We start from the raw sequence: 25,107 nt of genomic DNA on the forward strand, positions 1-25,107 counted from the left end.
CCAATTCACCACTTCAAATTCCCTTTCACTACGATGTTGATCTGTTTGTTGTTTCATCCTATTTGTGCCATGACCAAGTTGTCCTTCAATATTTTCAGAATCTCTTGTTGGTGTTGGATGTGGTCCTCTACTGCTTTAGCTTTTGTAGTCTCTTTCAACAGTGATGTGATGGAGCAGGATGATATCCATAAAGTGCCATAAATGGTGATATTTTTTTATAAAGTATGGAAGAATGTATCGTACCACATTCTACTAAAGAAAACTATTTGACCCATTTTGTTTGTTTATTAGATGCAAAGAAACATAGATATCCTTCTAAAAATTTATTCACAGACTCAGTTTTCCCTTAAGATTGAGGATGGTAAGATGAGTTGTGAGCCAATTGAGTAACCAAACATAAAAAAAAAATATTCCAAAAAATTCGAGCAAAAATGGGATCTTTTCCACTTACAATAATCTTTGGTATTCCATGTAGCTTTTGGATTGCTTCCATGAGTGCTTCTCCCACAACACTTTCTTTAAAAGGATGAGAAAGAGAGCAAAAATGGGCATACTTTGTCAGTTGACCTACCACTTCCATAACAACACTCTTTCCTTCATATTTGGGTAAACATGTAGTAAAATTCATTGAAACTTCTACTAGGCACTAGATTGTTATGGCTAATAGTTGAAGGATCCCTCAGGTATTAATAGTCTCTACTTTATTTTGTTGGCATACAATGCATTATGCCACAAATTTTTGTACAATTGCTTTAAGACCTTCCCAAATTTTGTTTTCTTGATCCTATGGCATGTCTTCAAGAACCCTAAATTCCATCCTATAGGAGAAGTGTGTAATTCCAATAGTATCTTCTATTTGGTTTGAGAATTCTTACATAAGTATAAGTGACCTTGATACCATAACAAATCATTTTTCCATGTAAAATTGTCTAGTGCATCAAGGTCCTCTTGTAGCTATTAAATGATATTGCATATATTCTCATCGTGTTGTCATTCTATCCTTTCTTCTTCCATCGAGTTAGATTGTGGAGTGGAAATAACACATGGTAAACCATTTGTGTCTTCTTCTTTCCTTGAGACTACATCTACCACAATATTTGTTTTCCTATTTTTTAGATCATTTCAAAGTCATAACCCAACATATTTGTGACCTATTTTTTTTCTCTTCTGAATATAGTCTTTGTTCCAAGAAGTACTTCAAAGTATCATCATCTATTTTTACTTTCAAGTTTCTTCCTATTATGTATGGACACCATTTCTTAACTGCATGTAGTATGACCAACATTTTTTCTTGATGGACGGGTCTAAGTAAGTTCTTTCCTTTAAGTTTGACACTTTCAGAGGAAATGGACCTTCCTTATTACATGAAATCTACATCAATTCCATGGCCAGAGGGATCACACTCCATAATGAATACTTTTGTGAAGTTAGGTGTCGCAAAGATGGGAGTTTTACACATAGCCTCTTTAAGCTCTTCAAATGATTTGGTTGCTTATTTAGTCCAAGAAAATCCTTATTCAAAATTTTTATTAGAGGTGATACTATTTTACCATAAGTATTAACAAATTTGTGGTAATATATTGTCAATCATAAGAATCCTTTGAGTTTCTTCAAGGAATTTGGGATTGGCCATTCCCTCCTAGATTTGATTTTGTTAGGATCCACCTTAACACTATCGTATGACACAATATAACCCAAATATTCCACTACTTGAACCTGAAAGGAACACTTGGAAGGCTTTGAATATAGTTGTTGCTCTTCCTATAGTGTCAAGCCATTGTCAAGATGTTGTACATGTTTTTCCCAAGATTTTATGTCAATTAGTATGTCATCAAAAAATACTAGCAATTTTTTTCTTAGTAAGGGTTTGAAAATATAATTCATCAGGATTTGAAATGTTGAAGGTGTATTTGTAAATCCAAATGGCATGAGACAAAACTTATAATGACCTTCATTTGTCCTAAATCCACCTCTATAGAAAAGTTAATGCTCCGTCCTTACACTCACCTGACAGGAGCTTGACGTCACCAGGACCATTGATCATGGGCATGCATCCATGCATCCATCTCTCCTCACCCAGTTCCGGCGATGCATGTTCTTGCCCGCCTCCAGCGCCGGTTTTCTTGCCCGAGTTGCCCAACGGTTCAGCGTAATCAATGCAAGTAGTGCACTCCGATGCACTGATAGTAATCACGGCATTAATGTTATTCAAATAATGAGCCCATTTGAATTCAAATTCAAATTTGAATTTAAGCGCCCAAAATTCAACGCTCATCAATATTTTAGCAACCACATTCGAATTTCTTCAGAGCTTCGTCAACCGGAAAAATCGCACATCTGTATCTCCCATGATCATTTCAAATATTTTCAAAAAGGCTGGCTCGCTCTTTTGCATATTGATTCTCTGTTCAGTTTTGTTTTGTCAATGAAGTTGCAGACGATAGAATATCATGACCTCGCCCGTGATTATTTGTTGATATCAAAATTTCAGATGAAGATAAGTGAATCAGTTTGTTGTGTTCTCTACCAGATTCGTGGGATAGTCTGATTATTGCAATAGGTAACAATACAACTACCTTGCAATTTGATGAAATAGTCTCATCCTTGCTGACGGAGGAGATGAGACGAAAAAATATGGAGAGCTAGTATGGTGATGCCTTGTCTGTACGAGGATGGTCCCAGAACAAAAACAAAAATAAGTCATCGAGTCGGAGATCTAAATCTCGAGGAAAACTTGTAAAGGTGGTGTGCTGGAAATGCGGAAAGGAAGGGCACTACAAAAAAGACTATAAATCTAAAGCTCTTGACAAAGGAAAGGGATCTGATGCTGCTCCTTCTAAAGAGGCGAAAAACACCTCCGATGAAGGTGGGGATGTGTACTTCGCTTCTTTAAGTACACATGTAGATCATGAGGCATGGTTGATTGACTCAGGTTCATCCTTTCACTTAACTCCCTATAGTGACCAATCTAGGGTGCTAGATTAGACTATATTTATTATCAACCAGGGTCGGTAAACTTCGAGGCATGCGTCTACAGTCTATAGACATAAAGGATCCGTAACTAAGTGTTTATTGTGATGGGTCACAATACTTCTTTACAGAAGATTAAGATATGTTTCCTCTCACCTTAACACTCAGATCATCTAACTTGTCTAACTGTCCTAAGGATACAGCGTATCACTAGACTGAGGTTTTGATCCCCTTACAAGGATGATATGCATAAAAACTCTGTCTAGTTAACACTTGAGCACTCATGAAAGATCAAAGGCATACTACAAATTTAAATACATGTAAACAGAGTCTATGAGGATGCTTTAAAAATATAACGATGGATCAGATCTCTTACAAGATATGGTTCAATGATCTTAACGATAAATCCTTTAAGCTATCACCATAAACACCATTCATAAGGATTGCTAATTAAATCAACAAAATTATAAGCATAACTCTAATTACTATGCATGCTATTCAATATTCAAAAGCTGCTAATGAAATGAAAATGACAGTATACCAGTCCACGTAGGGCCCGTCCGCGTTTCAATGGTACACTGGAATACGCTCAAGCAACTAAGGTATTAACGCATGAACAATGTTATAATAAAACTGTGACTATAATCGAGTTCTGGTATTAAGTTCTGAAGATCTTACAAAAAGCTCTGTTCTCAAAACAATACACAGAGATCACCAACCCCGTAACTGTAACTATATCTGTGTTTTTAAAAACAATTAATGCACCGTTTTCATTTGGATTGAATGTACATTCACTATGCAATTGTTTCCACTTTTACTATGGAATGATTTTTGGGTCATTTCCATTCTAAACCGATTTCCAAAAAGAAACAAAACGAAACCGGTTTGGGAAACCTATGGCTGTTGCTGCCTTTGTCACCAAAAGGTTGGGGCTTTGACCAGCGTTGACCGCATAACCAGGAGTGTTTGATTTGCTATAGGATCGATGTTTCTCCATGCTTGTACATTCCAGTTTTCGTTCCTATCCATTGCTTTGGCTTGCCTGTCATGCCACGTGTCAGATGATGAACCATTTACAGGATGTTGTGACTTCCTGTAACATTTTTATTAAAAATTCCTAATTTCTAACATAAAAACTCATAAATTAACTTTAATGCAAACTAACAACTATAATGCTATTAATTAATCAATTTCAAGGAATATAAGGGATCTATGGAGGAAAAAGGTAGATGCGCAAATTCCATATATGGAAATTGGGCATATACGGAAATTGTGCATATACGGAAGACACGCGCATATCTTCCGTATATGCCCAGTTTCCGTATATGCGCAATTTCTGTATATTGAATTTGCACGTATACAATGCAGATACACGAACGACGTGCATAATCGAGAGGCATGCACATACAGGAAAGTTAGGGATATACGGAAGACATGCGCATGTCTTCCGTATATGCCCAGTTTCCGTATATGCGCACATCTTCCGTATATGCCCAGTTTCCGTATATGCGCAATTTATGTATATGGAATTTGCGCATATACGATGCAGAAGCATAAACGAAGATGTGTACAAATTCCATATACAGAAATTTGGCATATACGGAAACTGTGCATATACGGAAGATGTGTGCATATACGGAAACTGGGCATATACGGAAGACATTCTGCATCGTATATGCGTAAATTCCATATACATAAATTGCGCATATACGGAAACCATGCATATATGGAAGATGTGCGCATATACGGAAACGGTACACATCTTCCGTATATGCCTAGTTTCCGTATATGCGCAATTTCTGTATATGGAATTTGTACACATCTTCGTTTATGCTTCTACATCGTATATGCGCAAATTACATATACATAAATTGCGCATATACGGAAACTGTGCATATACGGAAGATGTGCGCATATACGGAAACTAGGCATGTACGGAAGACATGCGCATGTTTTCCGTATATGCCCAGTTTCCGTATATGCACAATTTCTATGTATTGAATTTGCGCGTATATGATGCAGATACATGAACTTTCCTGCATCTGCATATCTTCCGTATATGCACGTCGTTCACGTATCTTCGTTTATGTTATAGAAACTGTGCGCATATACAGAAACTGGGCATATACGAAAGACATGCGCATATACGGAAACTGGGCATATACGGAAGACATGCGCATATACGGAAACTGGGCATATACGGAAGATATGCGCATGTCTTCCGTATATCCCTAACTTTCATGTATGTGCATATCTTCCATATATGCACGTCGTTCATGTATCTGCATCGCAGATGCGCAAATTCCATATACAGAAATTGCGCATATACGGAAACTGTGCATATACAAAAGACACGCGCATATCTTCCGTATATGCCCAGTTTCCGTATATGCGCACATCTTCCGTATATGCACAGTTTCCCTATATACGCAGTTTCTATAACATAAACGAAGATGTGTACAAATTCCATATACAGAAATTGCGCATATACGGAAACTGTGCATATACGGAAGATGTGCGCATATACGAAAACTGGGCATCTACGGAAGACATGCCCATGTCTTTTGTATATCCCTAACTTTCCTGTATGTGCATACCTTCCGTATATGCACGTCGTTCGTGTATTTGCATCGCAGATGCGCAAATTCCATATACAGAAATTTGGCATATACAGAAGATATTAGCGTGTCTTCCGTATATGCACAGTTTCCGTATATGCGCAATTTCTGTATATTGAATTTTCACGTATACGATGCAGATACACGAACAACGTGCATATATGGAAGGTATGCACATACAGGAAAGTTAGGGATATACGAAAGACATGGGCATGTCTTCCGTATATGCCCAGTTTTCGTATATGCGCACATCTTCCGTATATGCCCAGTTTCCGTATATGCGCACATCTTCCGTATATGCACAGTTTCCGTATATGCGCAATTTATGTATATGGAATTTGCGCATATACGATGTAGAAGCATAAACGAAGATGTGTACAAATTCCATATACAGAAATTTGGCATATACGGAAACTGTGCATTTACGGAAGATGTGCGCATATACGGAAACTGGGCATATACGGAAGACATTCTGCATCGTATATGCGTAAATTCCATATACATAAATTGCGCATATACGGAAACTGTGCATATATGGAAGATGTGCGCATATACGGAAACGGTGCACATCTTCCGTATATGCCCAGTTTCCGTATATGCGCAATTTCTGTATATGGAATTTGTACACATCTTCGTTTATCCTTCTACATCTTATATGCGCAAATTCCATATACATAAATTGCACATATATGGAAACTGTGCATATACGGAAGATGTGCGCATATACGGAAACTGGACATATACAGAAGACATGCGCATGTCTTCCGTATATGCCCAGTTTCCGTATATGCACAATTTCTGTATATTGAATTTGCGCGTATACGATGCAGATACATGAACTTTCCTGCATGTGCATATCTTCCGTATATGCACGTCGTTCACGTATCTTCGTTTATGTTACAGAAACTATGCGCATATACGGAAACTGGGCATATACGGAAGACATGCGCATATACGGAAACTGGGCATATACGGAAGACATGCGCATATACAGAAACTGGGCATATACGGAAGATATGCGCATGTCTTCCGTATATCCGTAACTTTCCTGTATGTGCATATCTTCCATATATGCATGTCGTTCATGTATCTGCATCACAGATGCGCAAATTCCATATACAGAAATTGCGCATATACGGAAACTGTGCATATACGGAAGACACGCGCATATCTTCCGTATATGCTCAGTTTCCGTATATGCGCACATCTTCCGTATATGCACAGTTTCCCTATATACGCAGTTTCTATAACATAAACGAAGATGTGTACAAATTCCATATACAGAAATTGCGCATATACGGAAACTGTGCATATACGGAAGATGTGCGCATATACGGAAACTGGGCATATACGGAAGACATGCCCATGTCTTCCGTATATCCCTAACTTTCCTGTATGTGCATACCTTCCGTATATGCACGTCGTTCGTGTATCTGCATCGCAGATGCGCAAATTCCATATACAGAAATTGGGCATATACGGAAATTTGGCATATACGGAAGATATGCGCGTGTCTTCCGTATATGCACAGTTTCCGTATATGCGCAATTTCTGTATATTGAATTTGCACGTATACGATGCAGATACACGAACGACGTGCACATACGGAAGGTATGCACATACAGGAAAGTTAGGGATATACGGAAGACATGGGCATGTCTTCCGTATATGCCCAGTGTCCATATATACGCACATCTTCCGTATATGCACAGTTTTCGTATATGCATAATTTCTATATATGGAATTTGTACACATCTTCGTTTATGTTATAGAAACTGCGTATATAGGGAAACTGTGCATATACGGAAGATGTGCGCATATACGGAAACTGGGCATATACGGAAGATATGCGCGTGTCTTCCGTATATGCACAGTTTCCGTATATGCGCAATTTCTGTATATGGAATTTGCGCATCTGCGATGCAGATACATGAACGACGTGCATATATGGAAGATATGCACATACAGGAAAGTTAGGGATATACGGAAGACATGCGCATATCTTCCGTATATGCCTAGTTTCCGTATATGCGCATGTCTTCCGTATATGCCCAGTTTCCGTATATGCGCATGTCTTCCGTATATGCCCAGTTTCCGTATATGCGCACAGTTTCTGTAACATAAACGAAGATACGTGAACGACGTGCATATACGGAAGATATGCACATGCAGGAAAGTTCATGTATCTGCATCGTATACGCGCAAATTCAATATACAGAAATTGCGCATATACGGAAACTGGGCATATACGGAAGACATGCGCATGTCTTCCGTATATGCACACATCTTCCGTATATGCGCACATCTTCCGTATATGCACAGTTTCCATATATGCACAATTTATGTATATAGAATTTGCGCATATAAGATGTAGAAGCATAAACGATGATGTGTACAAATTCCATATACAGAAATTGTGCATATACGGAAACTGGGCATATACGGAAGATGTGCACCGTTTCCGTATATGCGCACATCTTCCATCTTCCAGAAATTAGTCTAGATCCATCCAATTTTATCAAAAACCTTTAGGGATTTCCATTATAAAATAAGTTTGCAATTAGAGAAAAGACTTGATAAATAACAAATTAAGATAGATTTAAGTTAATTTTATTTAAGATGAATATTCAAATATTTTATTTATAATTAATTTTTTACTTTTTTTTATATATGTAATTGATATTAAAATATATTAATTAACATTGATATTTAAATATTTTATTTTAATATAAAAGAATATTTTTCTTAAGTGGAAAATTTTATGATAACTCAGTTAATTGCAAAGACAATCATTTTTGGCTGCTATGTGCCAATACAAGTTGAGTCATCACTATAAAGAAAATCACACCTCTTAGAATGATTTGTTGGTGATGTATTAAAGAGCAAGTTTTCACTTAGGTTAGATACCTCTGGATCTTAGATGCCAAGTTTTCACTTAGGTTAGATACCTCTGGATCTTAGATGCCAGGAAACCTGGTTTTTAATCAATATCATATATATAGACATATTGATCATGTATAATATTTCCATATATATTTTTATTTTATTTTAAAAGAGAGATAGATCTTTCCTATTTAGCTCCACACTAGAGCTTTTTATGCAAATATAAACTTGAGAGTTTTTATGGTCTCTTCTCAGATAACACGTTTACACTTTACAGGTTTGCATGTAGATTAATTTGTTATAGGAATGTTCTCTGCAGGCTTATTTCTTTTCATTTGAAATGAATCGATTTTCTGAGACAACGATGGATTTATTCCATAAATCGGAAGTTTTCCATTGTTTAGAAGTAAAAATAATCACGAAAGTGTCTTACATTTAGTTGTAAATTTAGTAATAGAGATTTGTATTATATTTTGCTCAAAACATTTGTTTCCTTCCTATACCAATCAATATCTACAAAACTTCAACTCCAAGTACCGTACTCGCCTGCTTACGATATTTATTTACCCCAATTCCCATCAAACTCTGCTAATTTATTAACATTTATAACAGATAATTCCAGAGCGCATTACATTAATGTAAAAATTCGGAACACGGCCTACTGAGAAATGGCTACAAATGTTAGGTTAAACAGCAACAGCTTTACAACCGAGTATTCCTTATCTACAGTTTGTTTCAAGGATTACAACCGAGTATTCCTTATCTACAGTTTGTTTCAAGGAGTATATGTTAATACTGTGGGTAGCCATGATCGTCTTCACTAAGTTTGTCAAGAATAGCAATCACTCCAAAAACAAATGCTTGATCAACTCCTGCTCCCACTGCAACGCTCTATATGTCCTTCGAATCCGTAAATGCAGTATTCACAAACACCTGCAAACCATTCAATATTTGGATCATTTATCTGAATAATAAGCAGAAAGCAAGAGAAAGATAATGGGCCCACCTCTGCAGCAATTGCACCGGAATGATCGTAGATGCCACAGTCTCGTTCAGTGAAACTACCCACAACCTTGTAGTCCCACCCCCTTTTATTCTTCTCTGAATTTGTGAGGGAGACCTTAATGGGGTCGTCCTTCTGGCAACAACTCACGGCCGAAGCGATGACCTTAAAAATGGGTTTCTGGTGCTCATCTATAATCTCGTCCTTCACGAACCCTTTCCATTGAGTTCGAAAGCAGAGCACCTCCACAAGACCCACCTGGAAATGGCATACATACATCCTTATTACTTTCACAATTATTATAAATTTTGAAAATGAACTTGGTGTTTTCCAGTCATATAACCTTGCGTTTCAGGGCGAGTATGGAATTCCCTTCATCGTCTTTGAGAACAGCTTCGTTTTTAAACATTGGACCGCATCCCTCCACTCTGAAAACTTCGTTGCCTCCGCAATTAGTGACCACAAAGCCGCCACCATTAACAACACACGGCCTCTTCCTCACAATGAATTGGGTTTGTGAAATGGAGCAGAACTGTTTGCTAACCACAGGAAGAATAATCACAGGAGCAGAACTGTTTCTATTCATCTTTTCTTGTTTTTCTTGTTTCTTGTTTTCTATGCGGGCCGACCTTTTTGAAAATATTTGAAATGACTGCGGGAGATACAGATGTGCGATTTTTCCGGTTGACGAAGCTATGAAGAAATTCCAATGTGGTTGCTGAAATATAGATGAGCGCTGAATTTTGGGCGCTTAAATTCAAATTTGAATTTGAATTCAAATGGGCTCATTGAATAACATTAATGCCATGATTACTATCAGTGCATCCGAGCGCACTACTTGCATTGATTACGCTGAACCGTTGGGCAACTCGGGCAGAAACACCGGCGCTGGAGGCGGGAACACGCATCGCCTGAACTGGGTGAGGAGAGATGGATGCATGGACGCATGCCCATGATCAATGGTCCCGGTCACGTCAAACTCCTGTCAGGTGAGTGTAAGGACGGAGCATTAACTTTTCTATAGAGGTGGATTTAGGAATCGCCCCACGGCAATGGCTCCCCTGTTTCCTTTCCTAAACCGACAAAACGTAATTCTTATTTGCCTCGCTTCCCTTTCCGTAAAATAATCGACTTAAATTATGTATTTAAATCCGAATGTCGCCTTGAATTTACAATAAATTTTAGTGTCCGATCCACGGTTTTACATATTCCAACACGTGTGGCTTTACGCAATATGGCTTTTCCTTATGATACGAAATTGGGATAGATAACCCAGATGCCACTGAATGCCGGTAATTATGGAAGCTTAGTCTTCCATCGCCCTCTCCCATGCGTACAAACACTATTTAGGCAAAGTCAACGTCATCCTTGTTTCCAATCAACATCATGCGATCCTTTTTCCCAATAGACATACCGCGTTCTTTTTCCTTCCCGCCCGAGAGTTATCTATGACACTTGAAATTTGTTGTATTTTTTCGTTTGGTATTCGTTTTCTGTGAAGTAGGGTTTCGTGGTTGCCCAGTTAAAGTTGCAGGTATTGAGCCATAGCTGAACGTGGCCTTAGCCACAGACAGAAAGAATAACACCTAAATTTCACCGCAGCAAGAAAGATCTGTATTACTCGCCACGCCACGCCACCTCTCCAGAATCAGTAGGTTCCATGGAAAGGAAGGAATTAGAGATTACATGGTCCCGTTGGACGCCCACGGAAAGACAGAAAGAGATTTTGGAAGACCTCTTCAGACAAGGCCATCGTAACCCTAGTCGCTCTCGAATAAATGAGATTACCACTCTGCTCAAACAACACGGCAAAGTAGAAGCAAAAAATGTGTTTTATTGGTTTCAGAATACTCAAGCACGCAGCAAGAGTAAACAGAAAATGAAGACCCGTCAGATGCAGCGATCTCGATTTGAATCAACGCGTCAGGTTCTAAATGAAAAAGATACTCTGAAGAGCTTGGAGGGCCAAACCTCTTATCCTCCAACTAAGGGTAAACTATAGTTACTTTGTTTTTTTAACAGTCTTAAGCATTTCCATTTTTAGTTGCTTACTTATCCTGTAGCCATGTCTGTCTATGTTCAGCTGATGGCAAGATCGCTGATTATACAGAGGATATGGCCCAGTTTTCACCTCAGGTAGGGAAAACCTAATGGGCAGCTTGTTATTCTCTTCCCTTTTTTATTGTTAAATCTAGGTTTCACAAATTTGTTTCGCTCTCTGATTCATTATCCACGTATTTTAGATTATTGTCCAGGAAACCACAAATTCTCCGGTACGTCAAGACAAAGGCTCATACCTATTGATTTGTCATCGAAACAACATTCGCAATCTGTTGGAGTCGAAACTTTCTCAGAACCCGATCATTTCACATACAATATGTGGAACAAAGAAGCCCATAGAAAAGATGGATGGCTGCATAATTTTACAGACCCTCGCAGAAGTAACGTCATGACGAATTGTGCAGCTGCCCAGGAACATGAGAAAAGAGAGAAATTGCTGGAGTTGTTTACTTTGCATCCGGATGGTAACCTCAGGTCAAAGTGCAACAGTAGTTTGAACGGTGAACAACAAACCAACAACCTGAAGTTGGGTGGTGGTGTTTTCTTGTCATTAAAGTTTGTGCCTCAGATACAAACGAATTGCATACTCAAAGTTTCTCTCTATTTTATTCATTTCCATGAACATAAATCCCGTCCAATCCGTTAACAAATATTGTCATTTGAAATATACGTTGAAGTCAGGTTTATCATACAATCCAAATACCTCAAACAATAGGAGGGTTTTAGTTGAATAAATAAATGTCTCTTCCCTTGTTATGATAAATATCTTCATTCTCTCAATTCATAACCATTTTTGAGTTTACTAATATGGGGAAATAAAAATATTTTCGAGGTTCGCAGTGTTGTAAAGTAAAATGTTTTGTTAAGATTAGAGGGCCACATTGTTAGTTCAATTTCATCCTTAATCTGGATACCATGAATACAAAATTTGCCTAAACCTAATTTCATAAAAAGGTTTGATTTTCACGGTGGAACTTGAATAATTTGCTAAACCTAATTTCATAAAAAGGTTTTATTTTGACTGTGCAACTTGAATTGACCAAAGGAAGTGTGCATTTGTTAAATGAAGCATACCACATTACCCTAGAGGCATACCACATTACCCTAGAGGATGTAGAAGCAATTTTGCATGCAAATGGAGAAAACTTACACCATAGTTTTCTCTCAAACTCATCTCTATAAACTTTTTAATAGCATGAAATTTTTTGTAAACCGTCAATATTTATAATCCCAACAACCAATAGACTTAGGTTTTGTAATTTTTTTCTATTTTTACATCATAGTTGTTCTCTTTTTGAAAATGGTGAGGATAGTCATTGTCAATCTTTTTCATCTCCATTTGACTGTCCTTCTGCCCTTCTCACATGTATAAACTTTAACTTAAGAAAAAAAGGAATTACACATCTTATTGTAAAATGTACCATTTTACTAAATAATTTTTTCTCTATATAAAAAAAATGTTATAAATAATAATGAAGAACTTATTATAATTAGAATAATCTAAAATCCTTAGGAAATTGGTGGGTGTGGGAGCTAGTTGGAATTTATTTAGTTTTAAGATTATGGCTAAATTAGATATTAAATTGTTATATGAGATTTTTTAATTTAAAGTTTATAAAGGTATATATATTTCAATCTTTTCTGAATTTGAACCTATAACATTTTACCAAAGAAATACATACTCTTTTGTATATATACTTTGTTAATATGAAATTGATATTTATAATTTCTGCATTCTACATACAAAACAAATATATGTAAAATAAACAATTCAATAATCATATTATATATTTAGTAGGTACTGCAGGGTTGGAATTTGACTGGCAAGGGTTGGAATTTTGTTCACGTTGTTGCATAAAACTAGAACCTCCATGAAGACATATAAAACACACCCTCCCCAAAAGGACTAAGTTGTTTCTCTATCATCATCAAAGTATCAAAAAAACCATAAGAGAAATAACATAGCAGGGCCTCCCTAACATTGTAGAAAACAACCATCCTGTAAATAAGTTTTACATCAATGTTTGATGAAATAGATCGAGTATCCATACAAAAATGAAAAAAGTTATTGTAAGCATAATTAGAAAAACAAAAACATAAAAGTAAAGCTTTGATGGTACTCCAAGGTTTGTATAGAAGATAAAAGGTATCATCTCATCTAATATAGGGTGGTTGATTCGACACACGAATCAAACCATCCTCATATGCTGATACTCTCCAAGTGCATAAATCCTATTGTAGACATTCCTTAGAAAGGAAATATATTATGGTGTCCAGCTCCCTGTAGGTGTGAAAAACAGCTATGTAATGAAAAATCATTTTAATTTGTAAAATTTCTTGAATAATTGGGAACAGAATGTGGTTTTGACATCTTTGACTCTCATTAATCCAATTAATAACATTTAACGAATCTTCAAAGATTTGCACATAATAAATCCATAATTCTGTGATCCAGCACAATAATAGTTTAAGTGTTTGGAGCTCTGCAAAGTTGTTTGTTCCTTCCCCAAGGCCTATTGAGGATTTCCAGTACCTGTTTTCTTTATGATAAATGACTAGTCTTGCCCCACATCTGTTTTGAGCATTCGATGCTCTGTCAAAATAAGCCTAGGTTATAAGACGGTTTATCTATTCTTCCTTTATGATTCGGGAGATTTGTGGGCAAGTAGTCAATGGGAGGAGAGAAAAAAATGATGCCTATTCGACTGCAATGAGGTATGGTGCCAAAGGGACATCCATAAATATCCATTTATTTCTAGCCAACCAAATGCCCCAGGAGATGATGGGTGGAATATTTTTTGTATTTTCCATTATGCCAGTATGTGGCATAATGTGGTCTAATTATAGGAAAAAGAAGAATTTTTAAGGAAATTTATATGTAGGGGCTTGATGGACAACCGAGAGAGAATCTAGGGGGTTTGTCCACCTCCTTAGCTCCCTAACTCAACTTGGGATCACACCATCCTCTCTCACTAGTTCAAATTCATTGGAAATTAAGTAAATCCTAGTACAAGTGAAGCTCAAGAGGGAATAGTTCCACCATTTCCTAGATCAAGGAGGGAATCACTCTCATTTTTAAGGGAGTTTCTATCAACTACCATTTTGTATAAATAAACAAGATGAAAAGATCATTAGGATTCAAAGTTTTAGTTCATATAGGTGTAGTTATTTCTATTAGAACTTGACATTGTCATTTTAAACTTTTATGTGATGTATGAGACTTTTACTTTATGATAATGAGAAGTTGGTTATTAGGTTTCCCTTGAGTTAGTTTCAGAGGGCTGAGACCCTTAGGTTTGAGACCAAACTAGAGGCTTTGGTCCCTCTTTTGTACTTGTGTTTTGTTCTTAATTCCAAGCATTTCATAGTTTCTTTCATTTCATTAGAGGTTAAGCTATAAAAGCCTGTGATTGCTATCTTCTACATCACCTCTCTTATGGAAGAATGGTTGGAAGGATTCGTAATCTCAATAAAAAGATAGTGTTTATGATTTCTTAGAACTAGATGAATGTTAGTTGATCTTCTTCACATTTTTTTATGTATCTTAGAAGTTAGTTTATTGATTAGAGTAGTGTTATGGCATAAAATAGATGTTATTTAATTTCAACTCATCTTTTCCATCTGTTAGAAAATTATATATTACGGAGCAATGGAACACATAAAATATTGCAGAAATATAAACACAGAAAACGCACAAAACAAGAGAGACACAGATATACGTGGTTCACCCAGTTTGGGCTACGTCCACCCCAAACAGCCATTCCTTCCTTTCTATTATCCAGCAAAATGAAGAGACACAACCTACAGCAAATCCGCTGTAATATCCTCTGTTTTCTCTCACAGTCTCACCTCTCTGTTTCTCGCTCACGGAATACACATCTATTTCACAGCCTCAAATACAATACCCTCATACAAAGAGAGGGGTTGCCTTCTAGGGCAAAAAACCCTAAACTAAACATAAGTTCTACCATCAGATCATCCGCCTAATGAACGGCCCAGATTGACTAGAAATTACTATACTTTTACAAGGCAATTTTACATTTGTTTTTAGCTTCGGGGGTGCTGCCCCCGAGCCCCCGCCGAGGGACCACTGGCCCTCGGACCCCCCAGCCGGGGAGGATCGGCCCCCCCGGACCCCCGCGGGGGGGACAAGTCCCCCCTGCACCCCCCCGCGTGGAGGGGTGTACAAGACTTCCTGGGGTATACATCCGGCTGAAACAAAGACCTTTGAACAATCATGCTCCACACACAACAATCTCCCACTTGGAGAATGATTGTAGCATCTCCACTGCTGCTTCATTTGCTGGATAATGACTCCTCTTTGGACCTCGTTGTTTTTCATCTTCATCATCATCCTTGAAGACCAATTGAAACTGAGCATGTTCTTAGTTTCTCCCTGGTTACAACTTTTGTTAGCATATCTGCAGGATTCTTGCTAGTATGTATCTTTTCCAACTTCAACTCTCCATCTTCCAACACTGATCGTATGAAATGGTACTTGAGCTGTATTTGTTTAGTCCTGGAATGAAATGCTGAGTTCTTTGCAAGATGAATGGCACTTTGACTATCACTGTATAATGTGCCCATATCATGCTCCTTACCCAATTCACCCATAGACCTTTGTAACCAAATCATTTCTTTACTAGCCTCTGTAGCAGCAACATACTCTGCTTCTGTTGTTGAAAGTGAAACAACACTTTGGATTTTTGAAACCCAACTAACAACTGTTCCTCCAACAGTAAATACATATCCTGTAGTGCTCCTCCTATTATCTCTATCACTTGCCATATCTGCATCAAGATATCCTTGTAGGGAGATGTTTGAACCAGCAAAGCATAATGCTTTATTTACGGTACCTTTCAAATATCTGAGAATCCATTTCACTGCCATCCAATGTTCCTTTCCTGGATTGTTCATGTACCTGCTTACAACTCCCACTGCATGTGCAATATCAAGCCTTGTGCAGACCATTGCATACATTAAGCTTCCAATTGCTGATGCATATGGAACTTTAGACATTTAATCCATGTCTTCTTGGGTCTTTGGGCACATTTCCTTGCTAAGTTTGAAATGGCTAGCAAAAGGTGTACTAACTAGTTTTGCATTGTGCATGTTAAATCTTTTCAACACCTTTTGTATGTACTCATTCTGAGACAATGTTAATTTACGATTTTTCATGTCTCTAGTTATTCTCATACCAAGGATTTGTTTTGCAGCTCCCAAATCCTTCATTGCAAATGAATTTGCCAATTTTATTTTGAGCACATTTATTTCCTGCATGTTAGATCCTGCAACAAGCATGTCATCTACATACAATAACAATATAATATAGCTGCCATCATTTTTCTTTTTCAAATAAACACAATGATCAGAGTGACATTTGGTATAACCTTGTTCGGACATAAACTTGTCAAATTTTAGATACCACTGCCTTGGAGCCTGTTTTAAGCCATACAAGCTCTTCTTCAACCTGCACACTAGTTTCTCCTTCCCTTTCACCTCATATCCTTGTGGTTGCCGCATATATATCTCTTCCTCCAAATCCCATTGAAGAAAGGTTGTCTTTACATCTAACTGCTCAAGATGCAAATCTTCAGCTGCTACAAGACTTAAAATGGTTCTGATTGAAGTCATTTTAACAACAGGAGAAAATATTTCATCAAAATCAATACCTTTCTTCTGTGCAAACCCCTTCACCACAAGTCTAGCTTTATACCTCTGTTTTCCTCCATCTCCTTCCTTCAGCCTGTAAACCCATTTATTCTTCAATGTAGTTTTTCCTACAGGCAACGTGACTAAATCCCAAGTCTCGTTATGCATTAAGGAGTCCATCTCTTATTCCATGGCTACCTCCCACTTCTTCCTGCTTTCAACCTGCATTGCTTCTTCATAACATTCGAGTTCACCGGAATCAGTCAACAATAAATAATATAATGAAGGAGAATATCGTTCAGGGGGTCTACTTATCCTAGTAGATCTTCTAACACCACTTTCAGGTGTTTGGGGTGCGTGTTGTTGTTGTGGTAGTTGTTGTTGTTGTGGTTGTTGATTATTATTATTTTCAGGCACCTTTCCTTTTTCAGTGATTTCATCAAGAACTGCGTATTCCTTGTTTTCCTTTTCCTGTTTCTTTTCCTGCAACTGATTCTTATACAAGACCTTTTCATTGAATATTACATCTCTGCTCCTAATGATTTTGTGATTTTTGTAATCATATAAACGATAACCAAAATCATTAACACCAAATCCAATAAAGGTACATTTCTTTGAATTTGCCTCAAGCTTTGTTCTATTTTCTTTATCAATATGGAAAAAGGCCTCACAACCAAAAGGCTTTAAAATAGAGTAGTTTACCTTTTTACATGTCCATGCTTCCTCTGGAACACCACCATCCAAGGAACTTGAAGGCCCTCTGTTTATTAGATAAACAGCAGTATCTACAACATCTGCCCAAAACTGTAAAGGCAATCCTGCATGCAATCTCATGCACCTTGCACGCTCCATGATTGTTCTATTCATCCTTTCTGACACACCATTTTCTTATGGTGTTCTTGGAACTGTCTTTTCTCTTCCAATTCCATGCTCTGAACAGTACCTATCAAACTCTTTGCTACAATATTCACCTCCGTTTTCTGATCTAAGACACTTCAATTTCTTTCCTGTCTCAATCTCAACCAAAGCTTTCCATTTCTTGAAAGTATCAAATACATCAGATTTATTCTTAATACAATAAATCCAAATTTTTCTAGTTGCATCATCAATAAAAGTAACATAATAACGAGAGCCACCGAGAGATGATACCTGAGCAGGTCCCCATACATCTGTATGCACAAGCTCTAATTTTTCATTCTTCTTTTCTTTCCCAACTCTGAGAAATCTGACTCTCTTCTGTTTTCCATAAATGCAATTCTCACAGAAGTCCAAATCAACATTCTTCAAACTTGGCAACAAATTCCTTGAGTGAAGAATCTTCATCCCCTTTTCACTCATGTGTCCGAGCCTATGATGCCATAATGCTGCATCTTCTCCTTTGGAAGTTAAAGCATTAACAAAGTTAGAAATACCATTGCATAAATACAATGTACCAACCTTTTCGCCTTTTGCTATTACCAGGGCTCCTTTGGTGACCTCCCAAGCTTTATCTGTGAAAGTTGTCACACAACCTTCACCGCCTAACTGCCCTATTGAAATTAGATTTTTCTTTAGATCTAGAACATGCCTTACCTCCTTTAATAGCCATTGGTTTCCATTCTGCTGTTTTACAAGAACCTTACCCATTCCAACAATTTTACAGGGTTTATCATCACCTAGACGAACTTGTCCAAAATCTCCTTGAACATAGTCATGAAAGTATTTCTTATCAGGTGTGGCATGGAATGAAGCCCCTGAATCTACCACCCAAGAATCAATAATATTTTCGAAAGAAAGAATCAAAGAATCTTGTAACACCTCACTTGTCACATTTGCTTCATGATTGTTTTCTTGCTGTGCATCTCCTTCTTTTCCCTTCCGAGATCTACAGTCTTTCTTTAGGTGTCCTTTATTTCCACATTCCCAGCACACTATCCCCGATCTGGACTTGGATCTGCCTTTCCTTGATTTACTGTGATATCCTGAGCTCTTTCCTCTTTCCATTTTTCTTCCTCTAGACTCTGCACTCAAAGCATTTCCCGATGTCTCACCGGAGCTTTTCCGTCGCATTTTCTCGCTAAGGATAGCACCAACAACATCGTCAAACTTTAAAGTACTAGATCCAGAAACGGAGTTACTAATGGCCATTACCAAACCATTCGAACTTTCTGGTAATGAGCACAAGAATAACAGAGCTCTAACTTCATCATCAAAGTTTACCCCTACAGAACTTAACTGACTTGTAACTATATTAAAATCATTTAAATGGTTTGCAACAGATCCACCTTCCGACATATTCATATTAAATAACCGTTTCATAAGAAATACTTTGTTTGAGGCCGAGGGTTTTTCATATAGTTTCGACAACGTCTGTATCAAACCCTCTGTCGTTGTTTCCTTCGAAATGTTGAAGGCGATTGACGCAGCAAGGCACAACCGTATTGTTCCGAGTGCCTTTCTATCGAGAAGGTTCCATTCTTCATCTTTCATACCTGTCGGCATCTTTTTTTTCCGCGCAATAGTAGGTATAGATCTTTCTGATACAGATAATCTTCCATCTGCATCTTCCACAGCGAGAAGTTTTGGTCATTAAATTTCTCGACCCTAAACTTACTATCTTCCGCCATTGCTCCCACTCGAACCAGGAACCCTTCTTTCCTGCGAGTTTATCAACCAAATAGACCTTCGGCTCTGATACCAGTTGTTAGAAAATTATATATTACGGAGCAATGGAACACATAAAATATTGCAGAAATATAAACACAGAAAAGGCACAAAACAAGAGAGACACAGATATACGTGGTTCACCCAGTTTGGGCTACGTCCACCCCGAACAGCCAGTCCTTCCTTTCTATTATCCAGCAAAATGAAGAGACACAACCTACAGCAAATCCACTGTAATATCCTCTGTTTTCTCTCACAGTCTCACCTCTCTGTTTCTCGCTCACAGAATACACATCTATTTCACAGCCTCAAATACAATACCCTCATACAAAGAGAGGGGTTGCCTTCTAGGGCAAAAAACCCCCCCGGACCCATGCAGGGGGGACAAGTACCCGCTGCACCCCCCCGCCTGGAGGGGTGTACAAGACTTCCTAGGGTATACATCCGGCCGAAACAAAGACCTTTGAACAATCATGCTCCACACACAACACCATCATAGTTTATATCACATTTTTAATGATCAATGGATGTATGCAGGTGGCTGGTTGCAGGGCTGTGTTGAATAGAAAGGGGGTGCCTATTCCACCTCCATCGTGGACTCCTCAATCTTCTCTCTCCACCCCTCAATTACGTTCGAAAGCTCCATTTCCATAGTCACTTTGTCTAGTAAACTTAGGACAACATGAGCATTCATCTCGGTGCAAGAAAAACCTCTGAGAGGTATTGGGATTGGCTAGGGGGCTCAACCCAAACTTCCTTTACTCTCCCTAACATCCATCCACCTCTTCATTCCATCAAGACATCATTTTCACTGTAAAAAGCCTCTTGGAACTCCTCCTATAGCATTACAAGCCCTCTTGTAGCAATACAAGACCCCCACTTCAATTTTAGCTCATTCAAGATGAAAAATGACCCCAAGCTGTGATTTGATGATCAAGGGATGGTCCTAGACCACTCCAACCATTCCTTTTCCTCACTGCAAAACATAGTAGAATTAGTTATTTTCAATCACAAGTATGATGCAAGTTAGGTTTTTGATTTTCAAGCAAATTTGAAATAGGTAGATGATACATGGAATTACGTTGCTAGTTTGATGAATTATGCAAGATAGAGTAGCTTTCTTTCTGTAAGTATATTATCCCTTGTCCTTTCATGAAATGATTAATTAGCATCTTCAAGTTGAGAAAATGGTATTTCCAATTGCATAGCTGCAATTAGTTTTCAAATGGACTTTCATCAGCAGGCTTTCACTATAGTTTAATAGGAGGAATGGCCTCTAAGAACTTTGATCTGATGTCATGAATGAGAGTGCATGAGTAGAATCCAAACTAATGTGCATATAACATTGTCACCTCTAAGTTTGTATGAACCCCGTGTTGATAATTTGAGTTGAGGAGCCCTTGGGAGTTGTAACATTCTTGGTGCAATACTAGGGCTCACCAATCACTATTAATGAATTCCTTCAACCCATTATCTTCCAGCACTGCCTCCATGTGGTCCTTCCAAGAAACATAATTCGGGCTTCCCTCATAAACACACTCGAGCCTTAGTCCATAGAAATCTATCCTTCTAGTTTTGATTAATTGATCCTGAAAATCCAATCCTCTTACAATAAAAAATTTGAAATATCTGCTCTATAGTCAATCCAACTCTGATGCCATGTAGAAATTAATGTGTAGATCTAAAAGTGTTGATGAAATTTACTAAATCACAAGATTTGAAGCTACTCTACTGATCTGTGGAAGTTTATTCACCATATAGAACAAAAATCATAGACATGCAAAAGGAAACATCACACATCCACAAAGATTTATCTAGGGGAAAGAAATTGCTCAAAACCCCTTCATATATGTATTACATTAATTAGAGAATAGAGATTAAATACATATGCTTTCTCAACCTTGAGCACACCCTACAAGTGTATAGTCTATCCCTCTTCCTGATTGTCCGACTCTAGCCACCACTTAGCCAATTTTCAAGCCCTACAACCTCCTATTTCTTTTCAATTTTTCTTGAGGAGATTGGCCCGTATTATTAAGGAATTTCCCACTATTGAATTATGAAATTCCTCTAGGTCCTTCCTTTGATAGCATGCACCACCTATACACATTGGAATATGCTACAAATGATAGTACACTACCTTGGAATCTTCATCTCAAATAGGTAACTCGAATTCTCTGCATGCAAAAAATAGTTTGGGTTGATTTATTAGTTAGCTGGTTGATCATTGAGTGTGGTTGAAGTTCCACTTCCACAGCTTGACCTCCACTAGTTCATTTGGTAGTTAGAACTAGTTTAACTAACAATAACTTAAATTAACTGAAACGAGTTGCTAAAAATTAGCAATCAACAATATTAAACTGAACTGAAGCTTCCCCAAATTGAATTAACTATGTTAATTGAGTGACAAGTGCCATGTCAGCTTAGTTAACTACCTCCAATATTTATGTTGACGTAGAAATTCTAATTTTCTCTAGTTTGACCAAGGAAAATCCAAACTGATATTTTCTTACTGCATTTTCAACACTTTTCTTTGTATTTATTCCTCATTCCCTCTTCAACTCTCCTTCCTTCTTCTATCTAGGTTCTTAATATAATGATTTCTTCTTTGAAGACACATTCCTTCTCATAAAAAAATTGAAAACACTTTTCCAGGTCTCTATATTTTGTTAATAGATATTCTATTTCTACCAATGATGCTCTAATTTGGGCTTGATCTTCAATCAATTTCTCCTTTTCTTCATCAATTCTCTAGATTTCCATTCCATGCAGTGCATGCAACAAATGTCAGATATTTCTTGTAGTATTTCGATCGATTATTTTCTCAACACCCCAATTGTGAAGATTATCACACAATACACATATGGATGGATATGATAATTGATTTTGGTTTCAATGGCCTTTATCATCATATTCATTTATCACCATTTCCCAAACATGATATCCTCGAGAAGATATTTCTGACTTCACCTTTTCTCTACATGCTAAAAAATTTACCATTGAGCCATGGAACATCCTGATAACGCATGATTTTCCCAAGTCCGCCTTACAAGGATTAATCAACCACAAAGGAACTTGATGTGATAATAAATGTAGATCACTACTAAGTGTGGGGGTGAATCAGTAGTGATAATCCTTATATAATTTTAACTTATTTTTTCTGGTTTACTGAATAAAAACACACATCAATAACATCAATAGTTCTAAATATAAAAGAAACACAAACTCAACACATAAAACCCATGATAAACATCAATACGAGCATGCAAAAAGAGACCCAAGTATTTATGGTGGAAATTGTCAAGGGGAGAAAACCACCCTGCTATTGTTGCACTGCTTTGAATATTTTATTATTGAAATAAATATTTTATCTTTTAGTTGGCTTCCAACAACAAGGAGCCACCACCCCTATAATAATTTAGCTGGCCACCATCAACAAGAAGCCATCACCCCTTTCACAATTTAGTTGGCCACCATCAACAAAGAGCCACTACGCCTATAACAATTTAGTTGGCCACCACCAAGAATGAGCCACTAGCCTTGTAACTCTTTTAGGCCACTTTTCAAAATATTTCAAACTAGAACCCAATCATCAAACAAACTCTCTTTGTAGCACAATCTCAACAAATTAAATCTCCATAGCAAGTCCTCTCCCTCGATCAAACAGTCCACTGCAGCTCCTCTTCAACTACGATCACTGATACTTGTATACAATACTTCCTAGGACCTGCACAACAAGCTTTGATTTGCTTTAGATATTCAATATGCTCCTACAACCATACTACATCTCTCCCAATGCCCTCTCGATGGGCCTCCCTCTTAATGGATCCAACCACAACTCCTCAAGGTATTCTCATATATATAATTTTTTCTTCTCAAACTTTCAACTTTAGGCACCTTCAAGATGAATAGAAAACCTTCTCGGACAATTAGATCATTTACCATGAGTAAATACCATAGTAGACACCCAAAGAGTTAACCATAAAGCACACAAAATCTAGGAAGAGCCACCCACAGGGACTAACACAGGTCCTACCTTCGGGAAGTGCATTATAATGCATCCTGGTACACTACTTATATGTGTTATAATGCTTGGATTCTTCAGGTAACTTTTTTTACCTTGATTTAACTTCATTTTTGAAGCCTTCTCTCATCAATTTACCACTCAGCTTCAGGGCATGGACATGCAACTTTGAGACATTGTTCCAAACATAGGAGACCATACATTAGACTTGTACAATCATAGAAATGATTGTTACAAAGATGAACACCGCTAAGCATTGGTTGACATCAATGACAACACTAGAACGCGAACAAAATATTTAGCGTCAAGTTAGTGTGTGATGCTTAACTAGACTAATATCTAAAAATGGAGTATATTTTCAATTGAATGGTCATATAGTCCAATATGAATTAACTTTACGGAGTAATGATGAACTCGGTGATAAGCATTGAGATAAACAATTTTACATCAATAAATTTGAATGCTTAATTAATTATGGAAAATAAAATCTCTCTATAGAAAATCATTATTAAATCCACTTGTTACCTTATAAAACAACCTCTTATCTTATATAAAAGCCAAAACAATTTTTTCCTCTATCATCGATAACATGTAAAATTTAAAAATACTAGTAGCTCACCATTAAATAAGTAAAAAGACAGTAAATAGCAGTCATTCATATATATATATATATATATATATAAACCATTAGATATTAAATATTAAAAGAAAAATCTATTAATGGAATAAGATTAATGTTAAAATATTTTAATCAACATGATTTTTTTAATTATTAATATTTTCTTAATATTATATGTCACCTTCATTTTAAAAAGAACAAATCCACATTTTTCTCTCTATATATATGATTAAACTCAAAACCTTTTAAATGGACATATTTATAACCTACGCTAAACTTATTTTTTTATTGTTATTAATATTATATATCACTTTCATATTAATATATTTTAATATTACGGGTTAACTATTAAAATTTCTTAAAATATTACATGTTAAATGAAATAAATGTTACATATTAATTTATGACTAGGATATTTCTGTAATCCATATTAAATATTTTTTAATTAATCTTTCCTCATATTGTATATCACTTTTATATTAAAACGAAATTTCAAAACATCTAATTTTTTTTTTAATTTAAATTACTTAATTTTTAAAATAATTTTAATATAAAATTACAAAATTTAATATGAACACTAAAATATTTTATTTATATTTAACAATAAAATATATTACTATTATTAATATATTCT

The 25,107-nt window shown here is 36.8% G+C and overlaps 1 protein-coding gene across 1 annotated transcript; it reads right to left on the reverse strand.

The window, feature by feature from the left end:
* Nucleotides 1–9,336: 9,336 nt before the first annotated feature.
* Nucleotides 9,337–10,382, reverse strand: LOC149226859 (protein LURP-one-related 6-like). Its single transcript, XM_089380322.1, has 3 exons — nucleotides 10,289–10,382; nucleotides 9,818–10,167; nucleotides 9,337–9,732 (listed from the first exon to the last, which is right to left on the reverse strand). Exons 1-3 carry the CDS (start codon nucleotides 10,380–10,382, stop codon nucleotides 9,337–9,339), a joined length of 840 nt encoding a protein of 279 aa, XP_089236448.1.
* Nucleotides 10,383–25,107: the final 14,725 nt, after the last annotated feature.

This window comes from Pinus tabuliformis, chromosome J, assembly GCF_031772625.1.
Source record: "Pinus tabuliformis cultivar Carrire ecotype Pingquan chromosome J, CPIR1, whole genome shotgun sequence".
Taxonomy (NCBI): Eukaryota; Viridiplantae; Streptophyta; class Pinopsida; order Pinales; family Pinaceae; genus Pinus; species Pinus tabuliformis.

Coding starts and splice junctions, on each gene's coding strand:
- LOC149226859 (XM_089380322.1), bottom strand. CDS start 10,382: ATGCGTGTTCCCGCCTCCAGCGCCGGTGTTTCTGCCCGAGTTGCCCAA. Junction 10,168..10,288: donor TGCGCTCGGATGCACTGATA/GTAATCATGGCA, acceptor ATTTCTTCATAG/CTTCGTCAACCGGAAAAATC. Junction 9,733..9,817: donor TACTCGCCCTGAAACGCAAG/GTTATATGACTG, acceptor TGCCATTTCCAG/GTGGGTCTTGTGGAGGTGCT.